We start from the raw sequence: 21976 nt of genomic DNA, 5'->3' as shown, positions 1-21976 counted from the left end.
TGCAGCCATGCATCATAAACGAGTTCGCTGCCTGCCGCCGTTCCTGTCCACACAAATCTCTCTCTCTCTCTCTCTCTCTCTCTCCCTCGAGTGCACTCCCACGGACACGACGTTCACATCTCTGTTGGGCTGTTGGCTATGCAAATTCCGATTACGAGGCTTTATCGCCCGAAGAATCGGAGATCTGGTGCCCAGCTGCCAAATAAAGATCTCTGTTGGGACAGCTCTTGCATTTATTGGACACCAGGAATGGATATGGGAATGGGAATGGGAATGGCACTGGCATGGGGCCCTACCACCAGATGCCTAGATCGCTGAACAGCTCCTCGGTGGTAGGGAGCTCAAAGTCCTCGTTGACCCACTCGGAGCGTGGCTGGGCGGAGGTTTTCTTCAGTGTTCCCGTCCCAGTGCCTGTCGTAGTGCCAGTGCCAGTGCCAGTGCCATACTCCTTGCGGTAGCCCACGTCCTCGCGTAGATCCTCCTCGTCGTACTCCTCATCGTCCTCCACGGCCTCCAGGGAGCTGCTCATGTTGGACTTGCGCTTGGCTGGTGCCAGTGGCATTCCCTGGTCCCCCAGCATGCGCTGCATGTTGCCAATCTCATCCACTTGCTTGGCCCGCCGTTGCTCCTCTCCCACTTCCACGGGCTGCTCTGCAACGGCCGAGACGCCACTGGCTGCCGGCTGCGGAGACGAGGCCAGACGCACGATTCGGTCAAAGAGCGTGGCAAAGTGCCGCCTGAAGCGTCCATAGTCGAAGCTTTCCTTGGAGCTATCGGTGGCATCCAGCAGACCGTGCGTCGAAGTCGATTTCGAGCGGGTCAGTGGCCCAAAGTGGTGCAGCATGTCAATGCCGGGCGCCATCGATTCTTCCCAACTCTGCAAAGGGGAACACACAATTAGTTAAAGTGAACAAGTTGGATTTTCCACTGCGTTTCCGGTTCACCAGCTCGGTCCAGTCCTCGATGGGAGTGCTCAGAACAGAGCCGACAACGTTGACAACGCGCTCCTCCAGGTTCAGAGCCTGAATAATCCATTTGGCCAGAGCCACGGCGCAGTTTAGGTCACAGCGTTGCCTGCAAATCGATAATAAAAATAAAAGTTGTAGCGAAGTATGCGACGAGCGGGTACCCTGTGCACCGAAAGGGAGGAAAAGGTTCCAGGCTGCCAATAAACTCTCTCTCTCTCTCTCAGGAGTTGGAGGGTATCAGAATAATGATTATTTGAATGGGAAAGTGCTGGAAGGGCAGTGGGAGAATACCCTAATGGTCTGGCCAATTATCGAACCATCCCACCCAAACACCCACCTGCGCTCGTCCCGCCGTATCTCCACGAGCTTGTCGCCCTCGAGTATCAGCTGGTCGTAGTTCGTCTCGATTTGCATGGTGATGGCCTCCTTGGGCTCCTGCTCCTGCTGCTCCTGCAGCTGCCGGTGGAGGGTCTTGAACTGCAGCCAGAGGTGCTCCAGTTGCTCCTGAAGGAACCGAAGGAGAGTGATCTAGAGAGCTGTTCCTAGCTGATTCCTGCTCGGACTCTTACCGTCTGCTTGCGGATGTTCTGCTGCGTCTCGTGGTGCACATCGACGCGATGGAGGATGGGCTGGACGGGCAGGAAGGGAGCGGCCATCAGGCGCTCCACGCAGCGATTGAGCACACCGCGCTTGGGCTTCTTCTTGTGCATTTTGATGAGGCCAGCGGAGCCGTCCAGCTGCAGCGTCGTCTCCACAATGCGCTCCAGGATCATGGCGAAGGTCTCCACGCAGTCGGACTGAATGCGGATGCGGTTCGAGTTCTTGGCCGCCACCACAGTGATGAGCTCCGACTGCTTGTCCAGCCCGGGACACAGCAGCTGGAGGCCCAGTGCGTGGGGGGCGGCATCTGCCTGTCCCTCGAGGAACTCGCCGAAGAAGGTGCCCAGCTTGGGGACGACGTGTCTGCTGGTGATGCTGTACGTCAGCTTGATGCCTGCCGCCTTCTGCGGCTGACACACGCGATAGAACATGGCCAGGGGCAGGTGGGCGCTCTGCTGAATGACTCGGGGAATGCCCTGCGGATGACATCGCGAGGAGGATTAGTGTCCTGCAGGGTCCTGCTGCCTTCGCACTCACCCTGGGAGTCACAAAGGAGGCGACCACCTCCACCTTGGTGCTGTGGATGTGCAGCAGCTCGGCGATGTAAAAGTCCAGCTTCAGCTCCTGGCTGGTGCCAGCGGACACGTCCACAAAGCTCATGGTGTCCTGGCTGCAGCGAACGCCGCTAGGGGTGTGGAAAATCAGCTGCAGCTCGGCCAGATCCGCCTTGATCTTGAACCGCAGCAGTCCCTTGGCCGAGGGCAGCTCCTTGACGGCCACGTCGGCGGGCACGTCCAGCAGTAGGGTGTCCAGATCGTCAGAGACCTCCGCCTGGATGCTGAAGCTGAGGCGCACCTGATCCGCCGCCTGCTGGTTGAGGGCGTCCATGTCGCGCACATCCACCGCCTCCTTTATCTCGTCCTCCAGCTGCTGCAGCTCCTTGTGCGCCTGGGCAAAGCTCAGCTCCGCGATGTTCAGCGGCTGCACCTGGAACGTGAAGGGCTCGGCCCCCAGGTAGCCCACCTCCAGCTGCCCCCTGGCCCCGAGCGTCACAATGCCCCCGGCCAGGCCCTGCATGTTGGAGCGTTGAATGGCCACCGGAGCGGGCGACTGGTTCGGCCACTGGGCTGCCCAAATGATGTTCGCCTCCTCGTAGACGTGCAGCTTTGAAGAGTCCGAAACGACGGCAGTGATGAGGCGGGCGCCTGGCTCTGAAATCGATACATATTTGATGGACTGGTTGCTCTCCGGCTGAGGACCAAGGCTTACCCCAGTAGTAGCCCACGACGAAGCTGTGGAAACACTTTGGCGCATAGTCCAGCTTCAGCATAAAGATGAACTTGCCATTGTCGTCCAGGGCGATGAAGTTCCGCTCGCCGAGGATCATGATGTAGGAGCAGTTGCTGCAGGAAATGGGAAACGCATCACGGGACGGGACTCTCTTCGGTTTGCGAGGAGTACTCACTCCTTCACTTGGACCACGCGCATGTCGACAATGCCCTCGCCCACGCACTGCGTCCAGGTGGGCTGGTAGCTGCTCTTGGTGACCAGCGAGTGGGACAGATCCTGGTAGCTGAAGCACTGCAGGTGCCAGGTGGCACTGAACCGGAAGAAGCTGTCGGTCCGCTCGCAATAGGCCACGGGAGCCGGCAGGGCGCGGTGGCCGGGGAAGCGGCACTCGTACGAGATGCCATCCTGTTCGTAGAAGGTCAGGGTGCCATCCAGGTGCACCACGCAAAAGAACTCGCGTCCCTTCACCTGCCCAAAGTGGCCCTGGCACAGGCCAAAGGCCACCCGCGGGAACTTGTGCTCCGCCTGCAGCTGCAGCCGCAGCTGTGCTCCGTGCTCCGCCAGTCCGCCGATGGCCTGGACATTGTAGATGGCAATGGCGTTGGGCAGGAGCACGCCCAGCTGGTTGGTGTTCTCGTTTCGCACATTCCTGCAACGTGTGGGAATGGGAATGGGCTACAACATGTTCTTCGACCTTCGAGGAGGGAGGGAACTCACCCGCTAAACTTTCCCGCATACAGGCCAAGGATTGGGGACGCCATCTGCGTCTCCAGCAGCAGGTCGGTGGCATCGTAGCCCCGCCTGTGCGGGTAGTAGATGCTCAGCTGCCCCGTCTGGGAGCCCACTATGATGTAGTCCTTCTCCTGGGCCTCCAGGCCAAACCGGGCGCACAGCAGACTGGCCACATCGTATTGCTCTGCGGGATCAGTGCACTGGGCAGACCACCAGCTGCACACATTGAACAGCGACATGATTGCCGTGGACGTACTCTCTCGACTGAGCGCAGGATTCATTGTCGTTGCCAGTGTTGTGGCAGCATTGGACGTTGTCATGGCCACCATTCAAACAGCTGGCTGCCATGGCAGCGGCTCCAGCAGGACATTACACACGCTTCGAAGGTAATTCCCTCAGTTGGTAGGACCAGAAACACCTGTTGTCGGTCAGTACGTAACTTTTATCGACATTCTACATCAGTTTTACATGCCACACGAGTTGGGGTTCTTGCATTGGCTATGTATAGTTAGCCAGTGTCAAAACCACAACCGCGCCTTCGAAAATTAAATTCAAAATTTAAAACCACATCCATCATTCCTGAATACCAATTCGGATTCAGGAGGGGTCACGGGACCCCTGAGCAATGTCACAGGGTTATTAATGATATAGTTTCGGCATTTGAAAACAAAAAATACTGCACTGCTGCATTTCTTGATGTTCAACAAGCGTTCGATCGAGTCTGGCACAAAGGTTTGTTGTACAAGATAAAGAAATGGCTACCTGCTCCGTACTATTTATTAATCAAATCATATCTGGCTAGAAGATGCTTTTACGTGCAGCAGAAAACCGATAGTTCATCACTACTTCTCATCAACTCAGGCGTCCCACAAGGAAGCGTATTGGGACCAATTCTCTACACCCTATATACGGCCGACATGCCAGTTACAAACAACTGCACTGTTGCAACATATGCTGATGATACAGCCGTTTTAGCCACAAGCACATCTATAAATGAAGCTTCTGAACTCCTGCAGAGTGAGCTAAGCCTAATTGAAGACTGGTTCCTTCGATGGAAAATTAGAATAAACTCCCTGAAATCCGTCCAAATAACGTTTTCATTAAGACCAGGTAACTGCCCAAATGTTACACTTAACGGCTCACCAATTCCACAAAGTACCTGTGTGAAGTATCTCGGCTTGCATCTCGACCGCAGATTAACATGGAAAAACCACATTAAAGCAAAATGTCAACAACTTAGACTTAAAACACTAAAAATGTCCTGGCTGATTAGTCGAAAATCAGAAACCACTTTGGAAAACAAAATTCGCCTCTACAAATCCATACTGAAGCCTGTTTGGACCTACGCTATACAGCTTTGGGGAACTGCTAGCAACTCAAATATTGAGATACTTCAGCGTTACCAATCAAAAACTTTGCGACAAATTGTCAATGCTCCGTTTTACGTATCTAATGCAAACATCCACAAAGATCTGAATATTCCAACCATTAAAGAAGAAATAAAGAAAACTAGTAAGAAATACATCGACAGACTCCACAACCACGAAAATAATTTAGCCTTAAGTCTATTAGACAATAGCCTAACAGTAAGAAGACTGAAAAGATACCACATTCTCGATATCCCTGATAGATAAATCCAACAAACTGAAAAGATNGCGTATTGGGACCAATTCTCTACACCCTATATACGGCCGACATGCCAGTTACAAACAACTGCACTGTTGCAACATATGCTGATGATACAGCCGTTTTAGCCACAAGCACATCTATAAATGAAGCTTCTGAACTCCTGCAGAGTGAGCTAAGCCTAATTGAAGACTGGTTCCTTCGATGGAAAATTAGAATAAACTCCCTGAAATCCGTCCAAATAACGTTTTCATTAAGACCAGGTAACTGCCCAAATGTTACACTTAACGGCTCACCAATTCCACAAAGTACCTGTGTGAAGTATCTCGGCTTGCATCTCGACCGCAGATTAACATGGAAAAACCACATTAAAGCAAAATGTCAACAACTTAGACTTAAAACACTAAAAATGTCCTGGCTGATTAGTCGAAAATCAGAAACCACTTTGGAAAACAAAATTCGCCTCTACAAATCCATACTGAAGCCTGTTTGGACCTACGCTATACAGCTTTGGGGAACTGCTAGCAACTCAAATATTGAAATACTTCAGCGTTACCAATCAAAAACTTTGCGACAAATTGTCAATGCTCCGTTTTACGTATCTAATGCAAACATCCACAAAGATCTGAATATTCCAACCATTAAAGAAGAAATAAAGAAAACTAGTAAGAAATACATCGACAGACTCCACAACCACGAAAATAATTTAGCCTTAAGTCTATTAGACAATAGCCTAACAGTAAGAAGACTGAAAAGATACCACATTCTCGATATCCCTGATAGATAAATTTAACAAACTAAAAAGATGTTATATATAATAGCAGGGCTCATTGGAAAACTGCTATTTCTGTTAATTGAATATTAATTATACAATTTACTTATTGTTTAAAAACAGATTGTAAATATAAAGAGAGAGAAAAAAAAAAAAAAAAAAAAAAAAAAAACATCACATCGATGCTGCCAGTAGGCAATGTGATGAGAAATATTCCATCACCATCTTTATGTTTCCATCAACTATTACCATCCTGCGGAAGAGGAGTTCGAAAACTTCTGTCTGTTCACATGCATCTGGTCGAATTAAATCTTTGAGTACTGTTTGGATGGATGACAGAAACCCCATCATTGTGTGCTGATCTTCCCCATCTAATATGCCATATTTTGGGGGTCAGACAATACACCTTTTACCTTCAGTAGAGGGCATGCCAGCCTGCGGTAAAGATAGGAGCCTCAACTGGAAACCGTATCAGTATCAAACCGAGACACTTGCACACATTCTACGTGTATGTGTATGAATGCTCCGTCCTACGTCTACCCGCCAGCCCATTGATAGTGTTCACGTGCTGGCGGGGAAGGCGTCGCCGTCAGCATGGTCGGCCGATGGAGATAGCATCGTCTGCCTCCGTAGCTATGGCACCCACGAGAGCTTTTCGATGTCTCCGTCGCAGTCGTGGTCGGGCATCTGAGTAGCCGTATGTACGTACGTACATATGTAGGTGTTTTCGTGTGGGTGGTGAGCTGCACGCAGCAGCGGCGTGCTATCGTGTCCGTGGTCGTATCTGTGCCGCCGGACAAGCTCTACGGAGAGTCGGATATATACCTGCTCTACGCGTACTTTGTATCATTTACAAACGGCGTGATAACGCGCTTTGCTTTCGTGTGAAATGCCGAATTTATAATTGGGGAATGTGATTGGGAGCCAAGGTCATTTGTAGGTCTATCCGTTTCACGCGGGTCTCGTGGCGTATAAATAGCCGTGGTCTCTTCTTGCTCAATTGCGCAAGTGATACTGACCTTACCCATTGCCCATGTCGCCCCATGACGTCTCTGTATCTGTGTCTACTCGAGCCCACAAGTGCTCCGTCTGCTTTCTGTCTGCGGCGTCTCTCGGCAGTGACGTCGGCCGATCAAGAGCTGGACAAGCGGCGCACAAGATGGTTCTGCCGCCAGAGTGATTCATTCATGAATTGAATTCGCATTCCCGACTGAATCTACGGCAGTGATCTACTGCGTAGAGCAGTGGCGAAATTATGCTGCTTATCAGCAGGGGCATGGGCACGGGCATGGGCACGGACACTGTGCAGGAAACTGCCGCAATGGAAATCCACGGAAGAGTCACCCTTTCGACCTCAGTTTCAGCATTCTCCATGTTGGAGAGTGCCGCTCTCGGGCAGCAGCAGCACTATCAGCACCAGGCCGAACGCTCCTAATTGAATAGAGCGCGAAACAATCAGCAATCAGAAATATCATTCGGCGCACAGTTACAAAGCGCACACCCAAGACACTCGACGTGGGGCTCATCGCAAATCGTAATTTGGCGGCACGAGAGTATCTTGTATCTGGTATCTGGGTGCGAGATTCACAAACGACTTGCTGGCCAATTAGCTGGCTAGACACTCGAGAGCCACAGGGGCGCGGCGTGGCACAATTACAACAGCTGTTGGTGGGCCGAGAGCACCGAGAACGGAGAACCGAACACGAGCAAGCACATTGTAGCATTGCATTTTGCACTGAAAGCTGCCGTGTGCCGTGCCAAAAAGCTGCACCTGCACTTGCACAGTGCACTCTGCCAGCAAACGAGACGGACCGGACAGAGCGAACGGAGGAGCTACTTAGTGGCGCAGCAGGAAAGGGTTTCGCTTCCAGTATCAGCATCAGCAACAGCAACAGCAACAGCATCGGAATAGCAATAGCAATAGCCAGAAGGCAAACGGTAAGCAGCTCAATACCCGATTCGCCCTGGCTGAGTGCGGACGCGCGGACTGCCGTCGACGCGAAAAGTGACTCAAACTCTGATGTAATCATTTTCTGTTACGCCCGCTAAATACATACATATGTTCTGAACATATTCCGAACTCGGCATTCTCCCCGTTGTGGTCCGTCGTATTCGTTGTGGAATTTATTCAGGTTTTGCGCTTCACTGTCTACTGTCGAAACGCTTTCGGCCTGGAACTCTCAAGGTAAAATTCGACATAGTGGCCATAGTGGGTCTCCAGTGTTTTAGCCCTACAGCTGGGTCTGTGTCGAGTAGCCATCCATGGCGAAGTATTGATTTGACATACTAAAAATTCGGTTATTCGCAATGGAACTTCCAGAGAGAGAGAGCGAGAGAGAGAGAGAGAACGCGAGGAAAGTGAAAAGTTTGCGCCAAAGCTCTGGCCAAAGCTGTTGCTCGTTCAGAGTGGGAGAGGCGCGTATCTATGCTGGGAGAGAGCTTTCGTTTTCGTGCGCTCAGTCAGCTGGCCGTTGGAGTGAGATGCTAGCAAGAGCGGGAGAGCGGAACATAAATATAAGAAATACTCAAACAAATACATTTTTGCAATAATCTCGAATGCATCTCCGATCTTTTGGCAGCACAAGCAACAATCAAACGGAACTCCCTGAGCGATGTCTTCGCGGATGTTCAAGTTCGGCGTGACTGCCACCAGTGCAGCCGTGGGCTCAGTGCTGGCCGCCTGGAGCCTCGACCACTGGAACACCCCCCGCGTGGTGAACAATGCTGCGGTCGCACCGCCAAAGAGGAAGCGCACACTGCCCATGCGGTCGGAGCAAATCAAGTCCCTGATGAGCGGCGAGGAGTTCGATGTGCTGATCATCGGCGGCGGAGCCACTGGCGCTGGATGTGCCCTCGACTCAGTGACACGAGGTGAGTCCAGGGGGCAGCCACAAAGCCCGAGGCACATCTAAAACGATTCCTCTGCACAGGTCTGAAGACGGCTTTGGTGGAGCTGGACGATTTCGCTAGCGGCACCTCGTCGCGCTCCACGAAGCTCATTCACGGCGGAGTGCGGTACCTGCAGAAGGCCATCCTGGGCGTAAGTTCATCGCTCAGCAGAATCATCCATCCCGTAGAGAGCTAATCGTTGTCCTCCCTCCATTTCCGCATCCACAGCTAGACCTTGAGCAGTACCGGATGGTGAAGGAGGCTCTGCAGGAGCGCGCCACCATGCTCGAATCGGCGCCCCACTTGACCCATCCGCTGCCCATCATGCTGCCCGTTTACACGTAAATGCACCCGATACCGCGTCCAGCATCCCCCCATCCACTAATACCAACCCACTGATCTCTCCCGCAGGTGGTGGCAGGTGCCGTACTACTGGGTGGGCATCAAGGCCTACGATTTGGTGGCAGGCGACCGCAACGTGAAGAGCTCCTACTACCTGTCCAAGAAGGACGCCCTGGAGCTGTTCCCCATGCTCAAGAAGGACAAGCTGTGCGGCGCCATCGTCTACTACGACGGCCAGCAGGATGACGCCCGCATGTGCCTGGCAGTGGCCTTGACGGCCGCCCGGCACGGCGCCACCGTCTGCAACCACGTGGAGGTGAAGGAGCTGCTGAAGAAGGACGACGGCTCCGGCAAGCAGGTGCTGTGCGGTGCCAAGGTCAAGGACCATATCTCCGGCAAGGAGTTCACTGTGAAGGCCAAGTGCGTCGTGAACGCTGCCGGCCCCTTCACGGACTCCATCCGCAAGATGGACAATCCCACGGTGAAGAGCATCTGCTGCCCCAGCTCCGGCGTGCACATCGTACTGCCCGGCTACTACAGCCCCGACCAGATGGGCCTGCTCGATCCCTCGACCTCTGACGGACGCGTCATCTTCTTCCTGCCCTGGCAGCGGCAGACGATCGCCGGCACCACCGACCTGCCCTGCGAGATCACCCACAGCCCCATTCCCACGGAAGACGAGATCCAGTTCATCCTGAAGGAGATCAAGAACTACCTGAACGCGGACGTGGAGGTGCGCCGTGGCGACGTCCTGTCCGCCTGGAGCGGCATCCGGCCCCTCGTCTCCGACCCCAACAAGGACGACACCCAGTCCCTCGCCCGTAACCACATCGTCCACGTCAGCCCCTCCAATCTCATCACCATTGCCGGCGGCAAGTGGACAACATATCGCGCCATGGCCGAGCACACCATCGACGCGGCCATCAAGGGTAGGCATTGCCATCGATCCATCCTTTCTGTTCCTTTGGTCCCCGATTAATGATAACCTCTCTGTCCCTCCATTCACGTGTAGCCTGTAATCTGAAGCCCGAGCGGGAGGAGGCCGTCACCTCGTACCTGAAGATCGAGGGCGGTCAGGGGTGGACACCGACCATGTACATCCGCCTGGTGCAGGACTTTGGCTTGGAGTGCGAGGTGGCCCAGCATCTGGCCAAGTCGTACGGCGACCGCGCCTTTGCCGTATCCAAGATGGCCTCGCTGACGGGTAAGCGCTGGCCCATCATCGGCAACCGCATCCACCCCGAGTTCCCCTACATCGACGCCGAGATCCGCTACGGCGTGCGGGAATATGCCTGCTCGGCCGTCGACATGATCGCCCGCCGGCTGCGACTGGCCTTCCTCAACGTGCAGGCCGCGCAGGAGGCGCTGCCCGTGATCGTGGACATCATGGCCGAGGAGCTGCATTGGTCCAAGGAAGAGAAGGAGCGCCAGATCAAGGCGGCCACCGAGTTCCTGGCCAACGAGATGGGACACTCGGTCAACCGCACATCCAAGGAGCGCATACCCATCAAGCTGTCCAAGGAGGAGATCCAGACCTACATCAAGCGCTTCCAGCTGATCGACAAGGACAAGAAGGGCTATGTCTCCATCAACGACATTCGCCGCGGCCTCAAGACCTTCGGCGAGGGCGACGTCTCCGGCGAGCAGCTGCACGAGATCCTCCGCGAGATCGATACCAACATGAACGGCCAGGTGGAGCTCGACGAGTATCTACAGGTGCGCCTCTCTTTCAATTTGTATTGTTGTTGGTGGATATAACCAGTGTCTAATGTTAAAAATCTATTTAAATGCCGCAGATGATGTCCGCGATCAAGACGGGCGATGTGGCCTACTCCCGGTTCGCCCGCATGGCCGAGCTGGAGGAGCAGAAGCAGGAGGCTGCCAGTCTCAAGCAGAAGATCAGCGTGGACCGCTCCGGCGGCGGCTTGTAAGCAGCGAGCGACTTAAGAACGACAACGACGACGCCCCCAGTCCAGACAGTCACCACCTTCTAGAGCAACGTTTTAGGTTTAAGATCGGAGAACGAACTTCTTTTCATTTTGCTGTTAATAAAACCCTTTCAACTCTCGCGCTCCTCGCACTGCTCCTCCTCCTCCACTTCCATGTCTAGCCCAAGTCGCAGGACGATGGCTTCAGCTTCGAGTTGGTTGCAGTGTCCGACTGGGATCCATTTGCCTTCGGCTTGGTTTCGCTTGCGTTCCTTTTGACAGCCAACTGGGGATTGGGCATTACAATTCCCTTCTCACTTGACTTTCCTCTTCCACAGTTTTCTTTAGGTTGTGGTTCGGGTTCCACACCTTCTGCGGAAGGGGGGGCAGCCTTTGATTTTGGCAACGAAGGGAAATTTTTGGCATCCATCTGGAGATTGGCTATTGTAGAAGCGTTCGGTTTAGGTTTGCACTCGGTCTGAGTCTCCACAGTTTTCTTCTCGCACACCTCGGAACTGAGTTTGGGCTTCGGATGGGCAGGCTTTTTCTCTATGCCCCGTTCCTCGCGGTTACCTTTAGGAAGACAGAGAGAGAGAGAGAGAGAGAAGCAGATTAAAGTTTCAACTCGGTCCAAAAGGGGTTTCGCTTGCGCACTGAAGGAGCTGTGCATGTTTTCCTTGATGTCATCCGTGAGGTTGCCGGCGGCCCTGTGGAAACGGTACTCGCCCTTCGACACACAGTTGAACATTTCCGCGCGTTGGTTGCAGCTCAGGTCGGCAATCATATTCAGTTTGGGGTGCCAGAAGAATAGGATCCTGCCTTTGTTCGGAGCCAGCGAATTGGCCAGCTTGTGCATCATCTAAAATGAGCATGAGGGAGCGAGAGTGAAAGAGTCAGTGGAATGCAATGGCATACCTCAAGGAAGATCTCATTGAGGGGACTCTGCCAGTAGCTGCGATCCCGCTTGGTGGCCTCCCAGAGGAATACTGTCTTGATGAAGTAGCTCTTCAGATTGCCCAGGTTCTGCTTGGTGTCGCGGAACTTCTTCAGCAGCCGCACGGCACTCTTCAGGTTGCCCTTGTCTTTGAGCAGTTCATGCTCGGCGGCGTAGTAGGAGGCCCGGAAGGATTTGTTGTCGGGCTGGGGCGGCTTCAAGGGTTTGGGAATCGCATCCCAATGCGTGGTGTGGCCAAAATGTGCCTTCTGCTGGGCAGCAAGGATGCTCTGCGCGGCTGTCAGCTTGATGGCCGGCACAAAGTCCACGGAGTACTTGTAGGGCCCCTCCACGTAGATGGTGTGTGCTGGCCCTGACTTCTTGTACTTCAACGTGGAGATCGACTTTTTCACCTCGATCTTGTTATCCATCTTGTTCAGCGCCTGAGTCATTAGGCTCTGCAGCCAGTTCTGTAGCCTGTCCTCTAGGAGCAAGCTTTTTTCGTTGACCAGCTTCTGGAGCTGCCTGTAGATAAGACTTTTCTTATCGCTGATGGCCTCCATCACCTGAGTCATATCGAGAGTCACGTTCCCTGCGTTGGTTGGATTGCACAGAATCAGTTTATCTTTTTATGGAGAAGTCTCTCGAGACTCACCTGGGCGACTGCGATCCGGCCTCACAATGATTTTGTCATTCTGGGGGAACACCAAATGAATCACCAAGTCGAACTCGTCCGGCATGGACACCTTCAGATTGTCGCCATAGCTTCCTGGGAAGGGAACGTTGGGGAACCCCCAACGATTAAGTCAGCGTGCAAACACCATAACTTTGACCCTATCTTATCAGATGATCGAACTTTTCCTGGAAGTTAGAGGCGTTTCCATGCATAACGAACCAACCCCTCACACAATGATACCACGTTCTTGTCACAGATCCCAAATGGAGGGAGAGTCTCGGACACAAGGAAATGTATAAACTCAACGACAACTCAACTGGTTTTCCCGCACAAATTAAGAGCGTTTTGTAGCTGTACTACTAAGTTACCTCCCAGGGTGGATCCCTTGAGCAGCTTGCCCAGTTCTGCCTTCCACAGGGAGTAGAGCTTGTTCCGCAGCTCGCCGTAGTGCTCGGTGTATTTCTGTCGGTGTTGGTCGAAGTTGATTAGTTCGCGGTTGAACTTGTTCAAAGTATCTTCCAGATTCATTGCCATGAAACTAAAGTACAATTTCACACGGTGTCTCTGTTCTGTTGCTTCCTCTGCCGTGGCGTCCCCAAGATAGAATGAACAACGAAGCTTTGGGCTCGAGAACTTCTGTCTTTCGGCTGGTAATGCTGAATTGCTGAAGGAGAGAGAAGGAGTAAGAGTACAAATAAACATTACGTCGAGCCGCCCATGGAAAACCAAACACGTAATGAATGTGCCGACTCGCTGACTTCCAGATAAGACGGATCGAACATATCGATCCGAGGAGGGTTGTAAAATGCCATTTCAAGAATATTTATTGATCGTTTATGTTTAGTTTAAGTGGTATTCTGGATATATTGGATTTCATTTAGCGCTTTGCTTTTGCAGAATCAAGAGGGAACAATCATAATTCATTGATCCACAAACTTTATGTATCGTATCGTATTGGTATCTTTTCCATATTTTTGGGTTTCATTACATCTTGTCTATGTTTTGGTAGGTATGTATCTGGTATATGGTGTGTGTGTGTACTATTACTAGGGAGTTGCAAAATACATATGTTACAATAACAATCAAAAGTACGATCGATAGTTGCTGGTACGTTATGTAGGTAGTAATCGAGACAAAGATAAATGTAAATATACATAGTTTAACAAAGGCATAGGCCAATAAAGCATAGAGTTTCTTTCTTCTGAATGTTGGTTCTCATCTAATGTGTGTATTGCAAGAATGGGGAGGGGGGATTTGGGGCGGGGAATGGTCAGATCTAATTGAAACCACTTGCAGCACATGCAGCATTGCATTATTGGATTCCAAGCGGACTCCGAGCTCTGTTTCCATTCTGTGTTCGTGTGTTTGTTTGTCCATTGAAACAGAAAGTTACCCATGTTTCATGTTCCACGCGAACTCTGACTCAAAGTTATGTATATGGTACGAGTACATATGTATATGCTATGTAAAAAAGAGTAAAAAGACGCACAGAACCTCGCACAGAGTGGCGCCAAAACTTAGTGATTAGCCTTATATTTATATATCTGCACGTTATGTGGTAAGGGGACTAGATGCCCCGTACCGTATTGGTTATATGCTTGCTCTTAGTAGAAAAACTGGAAGAGAAAAACTGTGGCCGTTACACCGAGCATCGATCTGTGCGTGTGTGTTCGTTTTTAATTGATTATTACATCAACGAATAGTGAGCTCTGCAATCGATTGCTTGGCGATAAACGATGATCGAAAGATAAACTTGAAACTGTGTAAAATGTGTGAGATGTGTGTGTTTATGCTCATCTATCTATACATACATATGTAGATGTAGAGATGCTCGACATGTTTAACATTGAGAAAAGATTCGTATTCGTGTTTTGGTTTTTGTTTTTGTTTTTGTTTTGTTTTAAGAGTTTAGGTTTAACTTTGAGACTTTTGCACAGCTTTAATGTATTATACATTCCCATTTATGGATTATTAATATTAAGGTGTACGCGGTACTCCCCATACAAATCGAGTTAAAACCTCTTTATACAAATCCAAACAAGTGTAAACGAGTGAATCCAAAATAAATGCGAGTTTCGTTAACTAATCTTGATTGTTAAGGGGGAGCGGAGCGTCTAGCGACAAAAACAATCCAAAGAAGAAGAAGACTACAATAATCCGGAGTGGGCGGGGGTATCCTGGGAGAGGGACTGCTGCTACCGTAGAGCGTATAATGAATCAGTCTTTGCGCGTCACAAGTCGTAAATCGAACGGGGAAACGATACGATAAATGTATCGAAATCAACTCTAAGCGGGACCGATTTGGTTGGGAATTGGGAATTGGGAATTAGTAATTGGTAATTGGTAATTGGTAATGGGAGGGGAAGCTAATGCGGACTCTGCTGAGGATCATCGGGCATACAAACCGTACAAAAACTAGCTAAATACAAACATACATATTATCAATATTATCTTCGGTTTCGCTCCGTTTCGTTTCGGATTTCGTTTCGTTTCGTTACGTTTTCTTGTATACAAAGTAAATACATAATGTATGCATATACATACATTCGAATTACAATTATAATTGTTGTACGAGCACGTAATTAGTGTACAATAAATACGGTAAAACAAGTTAACAAGCATTAATTTAATTATTCCTTTCGATTTAGCTTTAGCTTTAGCTTCGAGTCAACGTTTTAGTTTTTTTTAGATATAGAGATCGAGTTAGAGATAATGTTAAGCTTAAGGTTGCTTTTAGCTTAGCCAAAAATTGAATTACAGAATCAAGAGCGTAGCGTAGTCTATCCATATCCATATCCATATCCATATCCGTACATCCATACCGTACGGTATATGTACATACATCTTCGTAGATACGTTTACTAGTGTATGTATGAGTGTATGTTGCCATAAATGGTTTATAAATGTTGTAGTTTAACTCGTAATTGGTGCGTTTCCCTTCGAATAGGTTTGGGTTTTTGGTTTTTGTTGGTTCTAGGTTTTAAGTTTAAGGTTACAAAAAGTATTTGGAGAGAGTAACGAATAAAAATCGCATTTCTTGGCCTGCCCTCTTAGCTAGATCCGATTCGTATCAGTATATATGTATGTATATAGTATATGATATACGCGACATATGATATATATCTAAGAGTGTTTTATCGAATACAATACATACAATAAAAAATGTATAATTAGATTTATAATTTCTTTAGAATTGAATTTCAATACAAATGATCTGAAGAGCACAGCGGGAGCGCGGCGAGCGGCTTGACGTGTCTTCTTCTGTTAACCTGAATACAAAAATACATTATCATAAATATATTCATGTATATATATATATGTATGTTTATATGTATATATGTATATGCAATTGGTAATTAACTGTCTATCTGGCAAGCAACTGCACCACAAAGACAAAAAGATCTCTCGACATGATCCGAAGGGACATGGATTCTTGGATGGTGGGTGCGTGGGTGCGTGGGTGCGCGGGCCTGGATGCGGATGTGTGTAGTGTCTGGACAGTGTCTGTGGATCCTCCTCTCTACTTGTTGTTCTGCGCCACCATATTTGGCGACTTGTAGAAGTTGTGCACGAACTCCGAGAGGCTGTAGACGGCTCCAGGGCCCTTGCCGGCGCTCATGCAGATGAAGTCGCCTAGACAGTGCATATTTGCTGCGGAAGAAACAGAGGGACTCAATGGTACATCAATCATTCACAGAGTCCACAATAGAGCATCTCACTGTTTGATAGAATGGGTGGATATGAGGGCGGCGGCTTGATCCAGCTTCCATCCGGCCGTCGCATGTGCCGCCGGTCCGAGGAGAACTCAATGAGATATGTGTCTGCGGGTATGACCCTGAAGAATCTGCAAGTGTGTACGGAAATGATATGTATAGAGAATTCTCTTCATTGAGTGGCTGGCGCTCACCTGTGATGCTCCGGTCGCAGGGCCAGATCGGAGCGAAATGTCTCCGTCACGTACTTGTGAAAGTATGTGGGGAAGGGCAGCGTGGTGTCCAGATCGAACACCAGGCAGCGGTTCGGCGAGGGATTGTGCATGAAGAATACATGGTAGTCCTGTGTGTACAAATAGTTACTATTGAATGCATAGATTTGAAAGATAAAAACTCACCCATATCACAACTTGATCGTCGCCACGTCCGGCCTTCTGGCGCCACAGCGGCACCGTGCGACCCTCGTTGGACACGAACACCGCATAGCAAGTGGCCAGCTCCTCGGGCCGCGTCCGCTTCACCTGCTCGCAGAGCTTCCACACGTTCTCCTCGCTGCAAGAGGCAATAGGCAAGTGGCAAGTGGTAAGTGGGGTTGGGTTTGGGTTATTCACCAATCGACTGACTACTGGTGCACTTTCCGAGGTCCCAAATCCCTGCACGAAATGCCAACGGTGCCCGCCCCAGTGAGGCTTATCAGCAACAGGCCGCCTCTTGGCTTTCCAATTACAACAATCGATTTTGCTTAGCACGCGGCTGCCACTGTCCCCAAGACCCCAAGACCCCAAGAACCGTGCCCTGTACCCTGTAAGCAGTCCCCTGTCCCCGTGTTCAGTGTTTATGGCTCTTTCAAATAAATCCCAATCAATTTTGCTGCCACACATTGTTGCTCGCATGTTTGTGCTGGCTTGCCATGGCATGGCATGGCTGAGGACAAGGAGCAGAACAGCCCACGCGAGCCAGAAACAAGTGGGAGGCGTCAGGTGCATGCAAAGGAGGCATTTAACAAGGGCCATAGACGCTCTATCCACGCAACTAACGTCAGCATTCGAATACCCTTGCAGACCTAACTTTCTACGACGCTTTACCATGCCTTACTTTCTCACCTACGCAACTTCTCCAAACAATGGTTAAGTAATGGTCAGATATCTTTGGAACTGTGGACTTTGGAGTGTTGCAACTTTCTGGGATAAGTAAGAGTACCCCTTCTGCAGCATTCACTTGCAGAAAACTTGGAACAACAATTCGCCATATCAACAGTTACAGCCACGAACAGAGTGGGGGTTGGTAAGTGGAACCCACTCAAGTGGCACGGTCAAAAGTCGCGACTGGAAGTGGCTTGTGGCGATATCGTGAGCTGGCGTTATTAATGCCCTGCCGGCCACTGATTGGGGGGAGGGCGGTGGGAGGACGTGCGCGGATGTGGTTGGATGTGGTTGGGTCCCTCGCTAAGGAAGTGTTCCCCAGCCCAGGTCGACAGATAATCGAATGGCACATTCCGCTGCCGATGCTAATGTCTGAGTGCCAGAGCCAGAAGACAATGTACAAACTTTCTATTGCAGTTCCCCGTCCTTTCGCTCGCCCCCACTGAACCCAGGAGAAGAGATGGAGTGCTGCACATTTCCACTCACAGATGGCGCCTCAGTGTGTGTGTGCTTGTGTGAGAGCGATAGCGAGAGAGAGCGAGAGAGCGAGTGCGCGTATTCATTCCAAGATTCCCCCCACTGGAAGGAGATGATGGCGAGATGGCAATGGCGATGACGCTGACGCTGGCGATGAATCTGAGTGCAAATGTGAGTGCGCGAGCATTTTGCGAATGTGAATTAATCAATGAACACAACATGCCCTAGAGGCTCGCCACGAAGGGGGTCCTTTAGGGATGGGGGGGAGGATGAGGTCAGAGAACGCTACGACGACATTTCATCCTTCTACATCTACATTATGTGGTGTCTGTGTTTGTATGTGTGCGTGTACAAAAACTTGTTATGTGCTATGACGTTTACTTTTGGTGCTTTTGTTGTGTGTACGTGTGTGCGTGTGTGTGTGAATGTGTGTAGGCGGAGGAGACTCACATAAAACTCATAACATACCATTCATACCACTCCCGCTGCTGCTGCCTGGGGAGCCTACTCCTTGGGGGCGCCTGCCTGCCAACTTGCCATAACTCTGACTTTGCCTCCACCCCTGCACCTCTCCTTACACCATCCATGTCCTCGTCATCGGCATCGTCTGTGCCGCCATTTTTGCAATTAGCATTTTAAATATTGCACCAACACAGAGATGGAATACATGCATGCCCTATGAATGTGTGTGTGCGTGTGTGTGTATATGTTTAATTTTCGCTTTGGTTTGTTGTTGTTGCTGTTGCTGGTGCCGCTGGTCGTTTGTTTTATAGTCGAAACGCGCCTCTCTCATGTGGCAATAAAAACGAACCAAAGAGGTTCAGCCCACTCCGCCCCCACCATCCTACTACACACACATACATGTGTATATGTGTGCAGGGGGGCACCAACACACACTGTGGCACGCTTTTCTTGTTAGGCAGACATGACCGTTTGACCTAATTTCTGGAGCTGCGCAGCGCGGCACGGCGCCCTCTCAGGACTCGGAGGACGCGAGGGAAGTGACGTCCAAGTCAAAGGCAAAATCCAAAACCAAAGCAAGAGGAAGGATAATCACAAAAGATAAAGAAACGCAGAGGAATGAAGAGACACCAACCGAAAAATGAGCGAATTTACATGCGATGCTGAATAGCAGCCGAGAATTAGATTTATTTAGTTATATAAAAACTACTCGGTGGGTCCACAGTAAGTACCTTCTACAAAACATACCTTGCAAGGAGCCACGGAATGAACACACAAACACATAGGCGAGTGAGTGACAGGGGAGAGCGCCCGCACGCTCCTTGATCCACGAACTTCTGCGAATGTTGTTGCCAAAAGAGATAACGCACAAAAATAAAATATACATAATTAAAAGAAGCAAAGCGATGCGCCCAAGGTTAGGACTTGCCATACTAGCGATAATCATTCACAAAAGAAGAAATCTCAGAGCCAACCGCTCTATTTTGACTTGCTCTTTCCACTATCTTCTGTTCATTATTTACAGTTTTCATTTACAGTTATGCGAACGTTAGCGTACTGTTAATATTCTGCCTGTTGTTTCAAGGTGAATGATTTTGCCTAATGAAAAAGTTGTTTCCCCCCCCCACCCTACCGAGCTCTCTTGCTTCTGCTCACCATCCGTGCCTTGGCCTGCCTGTACGCATTGTTGTGGCTGTTGCTTCACCGACTTGGGGGCCGTGGGGAAGGTTCGCGACTATGACTGTGCCTATGCCTATGTCTATGGCTTTGACTACTCACCAGTAACAGGACACATAGGAGCAATCCGCTATTTTGGGGAACAGAAAGTCTGTGGCCATCTTGCTGCGTTTTTTCTTCTGGGACTGGAACTAAGATGAAACTGAAGCTGGAACTGGACTGCAGTCTGTGGGTAATCCGAGTGCTGGGTTCTGGAACTTGGTCTGGGCCGGGGGACTAAGTCTGGATCAGTTGATTCTACTTAATTGTCACTGGGAATTTCGGGGGGCTCTCTGGCTCACAGCGAGGGATAATCACTGCCTGGACATGGATATGGGCCTGGACATGTATCTTTAGCTGTATCTATAGCAATTTCTATAGCCTGCTGTGGGGTGACGAAGCCCTGTGCTGTGCCGCCTGGCATTGAGTGCACTGTGGGAGGACGAGGAGGAGCTGGGCTGCTGCTGTGGTTCTGGGTTCTCCTGGAGTCGGCCTCAGCGGCATTCCATGATTGTTCTGATGGTGACTGCTCCGACAGCAATGGCGACGAGGACGACGACAATTGGGAAATTGTTGACAGCACGCTGTATGTGGTTGGGGATTTGGTTGGGGCTTCTTGCAGGACGGGGGAGGGTTGGAAGAGGAGTTGGGTCTAGGGGAAAACTCTGTTTTTATATTTCTGTTTGATTATGTTGCTTTTGCTTTGCTCTGCTTTTCCGCTCTTCTGCTTTTCCAGGATGCTGCCACACACACACACACACACACAGACACGGACACGGATACACATACACAGCACTCGCTCTCTGTGCACCGTTCTCCACGCTCCACCGCTCTCCTGGACCCGAACGAACCGAATTATCGAAGCGTTTTCTCGTTTTCTCGTTTTCGTTTCCCCGTTTCCCGTTGCTCCTTCTGTTTTTCGGTTTTTCACTTTTCTTCGAGGTTTAAATTATGTTGAGGCTGCTCCTTCTGTTGCTTCTCTTCTGCTGGGACAGACGCGCACCTGCCTATAAACAAGGCCGCTCTTCCCTCATCCCACCCTGCTTTGGCTGCTGGGGCCTGGGGCAACAGTAGACTCGGAGTCGACACACTTAACCACACATAGAGGAGGATTCTGGATGCTGGACGCTGCTCCACCTGCAGTAGTGGCCCGTCACCGTTGTTTACTTTCGTAAGCAGGACTTTGGCTGCTTTGATTTGACCCCACTTTGCACCGTTCCGCGACACCGCTGGCTTTTCCGTTCGCGTTTTGATTCCTATTATCGTCAGTGTGTGCTTGTTCTTCTTGTTCTTTCTTACAATTCACACGATAGCGCGCGCAAGGTCGGAGTTGGTTGGGTACAGTTCTTCTATCTTTACAATCAAACTGGGACTGGCCTCCGGGTTATACATTCGAATCACTGTGAGAATTAATCACCGATTTCTTTGGTTCTATTTATGTTCTTGTATTTCCATAAACTATACGATAAATAAATATCGATAGCAGAAATGTGTCCGCCACTGCCTGACACTAGCTGACTGCTACAGCACGAGCGCACCCGCCAACCTAACGGTTATTCGTTTATTGGATTCAGCACCTCGTACATGTATCGCTATCTAATCGGGACAGAGCCGACATCTAATGGCCAATTGACAGCACGCAATTTGGAGCCAGCCGCTGTCTCCTCACTGCTAATACACTGCTGTGCAAATATTGCAGCAGCGAAGGCGAAATATATACATTATTCGATAAGATAAATCACTTTTTGTGACTTGAATTCTTGCGGGCCCTCGAGGCTGGACGTCCACTTGTCTGATGTCCCACAAAGCAACAACAGTGATGACAGCCAGCAACTGATGTTGGTCCGGGCTGTGCGCGAGCCTCATTAAGTATTTATTGGCATTTAATTTGCATTTTGCGTGTAAAGGTTATGTCTACCGATCCGATAAGACTACTGCGCACTGTCGTAGAAGATTGCCAGGGAGAGACAGGGAGAGAACTTCTTTACTTATTTAAGAATCCAACTAAAAATCGATCCACAACAGTCCCCCCACTATCAGCAGCGATCAAAACGATCATGACACACAAAAGTCAAACAGCAATCCAGCGGACGCTGCCGGTGACGTTTCCTCAACGCAACGGGGCATACGCCTTATCGCCTCCGCATGTCCGCACATGGGAGAGTCTGTTAAGAGAGCGGAGCGGAGCGGAGCGGAGCGCGAGCGCTCAC

At 50.3% G+C, this 21976-nt stretch overlaps 4 protein-coding genes across 6 annotated transcripts; 1 reads left to right on the top strand and 3 right to left on the bottom strand.

Annotated features, from left to right (window-relative positions):
- Positions 1-215: 215 nt before the first annotated feature.
- Positions 216-4009, bottom strand: LOC117591014 (protein PTHB1). The gene is made up of 8 exons (XM_034284104.1): positions 3576-4009; positions 3034-3507; positions 2838-2971; positions 2106-2779; positions 1538-2044; positions 1306-1472; positions 945-1074; positions 216-877 (listed from the first exon to the last, which is right to left on the bottom strand). Exons 1-8 carry the CDS (start codon positions 3917-3919, stop codon positions 293-295), a joined length of 3015 nt encoding a protein of 1004 aa, XP_034139995.1. The 5' UTR covers positions 3920-4009; the 3' UTR covers positions 216-292.
- A 3488-nt stretch (positions 4010-7497) lies between these two features.
- Positions 7498-11287, top strand: LOC117580650 (glycerol-3-phosphate dehydrogenase, mitochondrial). Of its 3 annotated transcripts, none has more exons than XM_034267260.1 (7): positions 7498-7519; positions 8566-8859; positions 8919-9028; positions 9106-9218; positions 9289-10148; positions 10232-10935; positions 11016-11287. In XM_034267260.1, the coding sequence occupies exons 2-7, from the start codon at positions 8601-8603 to the stop codon at positions 11148-11150; spliced, it is 2181 nt and encodes a 726-aa protein (XP_034123151.1). In that variant the 5' UTR covers positions 7498-7519; positions 8566-8600; the 3' UTR covers positions 11151-11287. The 3 variants fall into 3 exon arrangements, with proteins under 3 accessions (XP_034123151.1, XP_034123144.1, XP_034123160.1); XM_034267253.1 differs by lacking the exon at positions 7498-7519 and adding an exon at positions 7710-7926 and having other exon boundaries at positions 8568-8859; XM_034267269.1 differs by lacking the exon at positions 7498-7519 and adding an exon at positions 8016-8173 and having other exon boundaries at positions 8568-8859.
- A 7-nt stretch (positions 11288-11294) lies between these two features.
- Positions 11295-13311, bottom strand: LOC117580664. Its single transcript, XM_034267280.1, has 5 exons — positions 13126-13311; positions 12737-12850; positions 12063-12673; positions 11802-12006; positions 11295-11720 (listed from the first exon to the last, which is right to left on the bottom strand). Exons 1-5 carry the CDS (start codon positions 13289-13291, stop codon positions 11326-11328), a joined length of 1491 nt encoding a protein of 496 aa, XP_034123171.1. The 5' UTR covers positions 13292-13311; the 3' UTR covers positions 11295-11325.
- An 875-nt stretch (positions 13312-14186) lies between these two features.
- On the bottom strand, positions 14187-21057 carry LOC117586549 (protein N-terminal glutamine amidohydrolase). The gene is made up of 5 exons (XM_034276714.1): positions 19830-21057; positions 16869-17022; positions 16665-16813; positions 16477-16601; positions 14187-16408 (listed from the first exon to the last, which is right to left on the bottom strand). The coding sequence occupies exons 1-5, from the start codon at positions 19886-19888 to the stop codon at positions 16278-16280; spliced, it is 618 nt and encodes a 205-aa protein (XP_034132605.1). The 5' UTR covers positions 19889-21057; the 3' UTR covers positions 14187-16277.
- Between the last annotated feature and the right edge of the window lie 919 nt (positions 21058-21976).

The sequence above is a fragment of the Drosophila guanche genome, unplaced genomic scaffold, assembly GCF_900245975.1.
Source record: "Drosophila guanche unplaced genomic scaffold, DGUA_6, whole genome shotgun sequence".
Taxonomy (NCBI): domain Eukaryota; kingdom Metazoa; phylum Arthropoda; class Insecta; order Diptera; family Drosophilidae; genus Drosophila; species Drosophila guanche.
This window is presented reverse-complemented; position numbering and strand designations above follow the sequence as displayed.

Excerpts from the sequence above, each read along its gene's own strand:
- LOC117586549 (XM_034276714.1), bottom strand. The coding sequence starts at position 19,888 with ATGGCCACAGACTTTCTGTTCCCCAAAATAGCGGATTGCTCCTATGTG. Across the intron at positions 17,023-19,829 it reads TCCTATGTGTCCTGTTACTG|CGAGGAGAACGTGTGGAAGC; the intron begins GTGAGTAGTCAA and ends TGCCTCTTGCAG. Across the intron at positions 16,602-16,664 it reads CTGCGACCGGAGCATCACAG|ATTCTTCAGGGTCATACCCG; the intron begins GTGAGCGCCAGC and ends ACACACTTGCAG.
- LOC117580650 (XM_034267260.1), top strand. The coding sequence starts at position 8,601 with ATGTCTTCGCGGATGTTCAAGTTCGGCGTGACTGCCACCAGTGCAGCC. Across the intron at positions 9,219-9,288 it reads ATCATGCTGCCCGTTTACAC|GTGGTGGCAGGTGCCGTACT; the intron begins GTAAATGCACCC and ends TCTCTCCCGCAG. Across the intron at positions 10,936-11,015 it reads AGCTCGACGAGTATCTACAG|ATGATGTCCGCGATCAAGAC; the intron begins GTGCGCCTCTCT and ends TAAATGCCGCAG.
- LOC117591014 (XM_034284104.1), bottom strand. The coding sequence starts at position 3,919 with ATGGTGGCCATGACAACGTCCAATGCTGCCACAACACTGGCAACGACA. Across the intron at positions 2,045-2,105 it reads CCTCCTTTGTGACTCCCAGG|GGCATTCCCCGAGTCATTCA; the intron begins GTGAGTGCGAAG and ends TGTCATCCGCAG. Across the intron at positions 1,473-1,537 it reads AGAACATCCGCAAGCAGACG|GAGCAACTGGAGCACCTCTG; the intron begins GTAAGAGTCCGA and ends CGGTTCCTTCAG.
- LOC117580664 (XM_034267280.1), bottom strand. The coding sequence starts at position 13,291 with ATGGCAATGAATCTGGAAGATACTTTGAACAAGTTCAACCGCGAACTA. Across the intron at positions 12,851-13,125 it reads CAAGGGATCCACCCTGGGAG|GAAGCTATGGCGACAATCTG; the intron begins GTAACTTAGTAG and ends TTCCCTTCCCAG. Across the intron at positions 12,674-12,736 it reads GCCGGATCGCAGTCGCCCAG|GGAACGTGACTCTCGATATG; the intron begins GTGAGTCTCGAG and ends CAACCAACGCAG.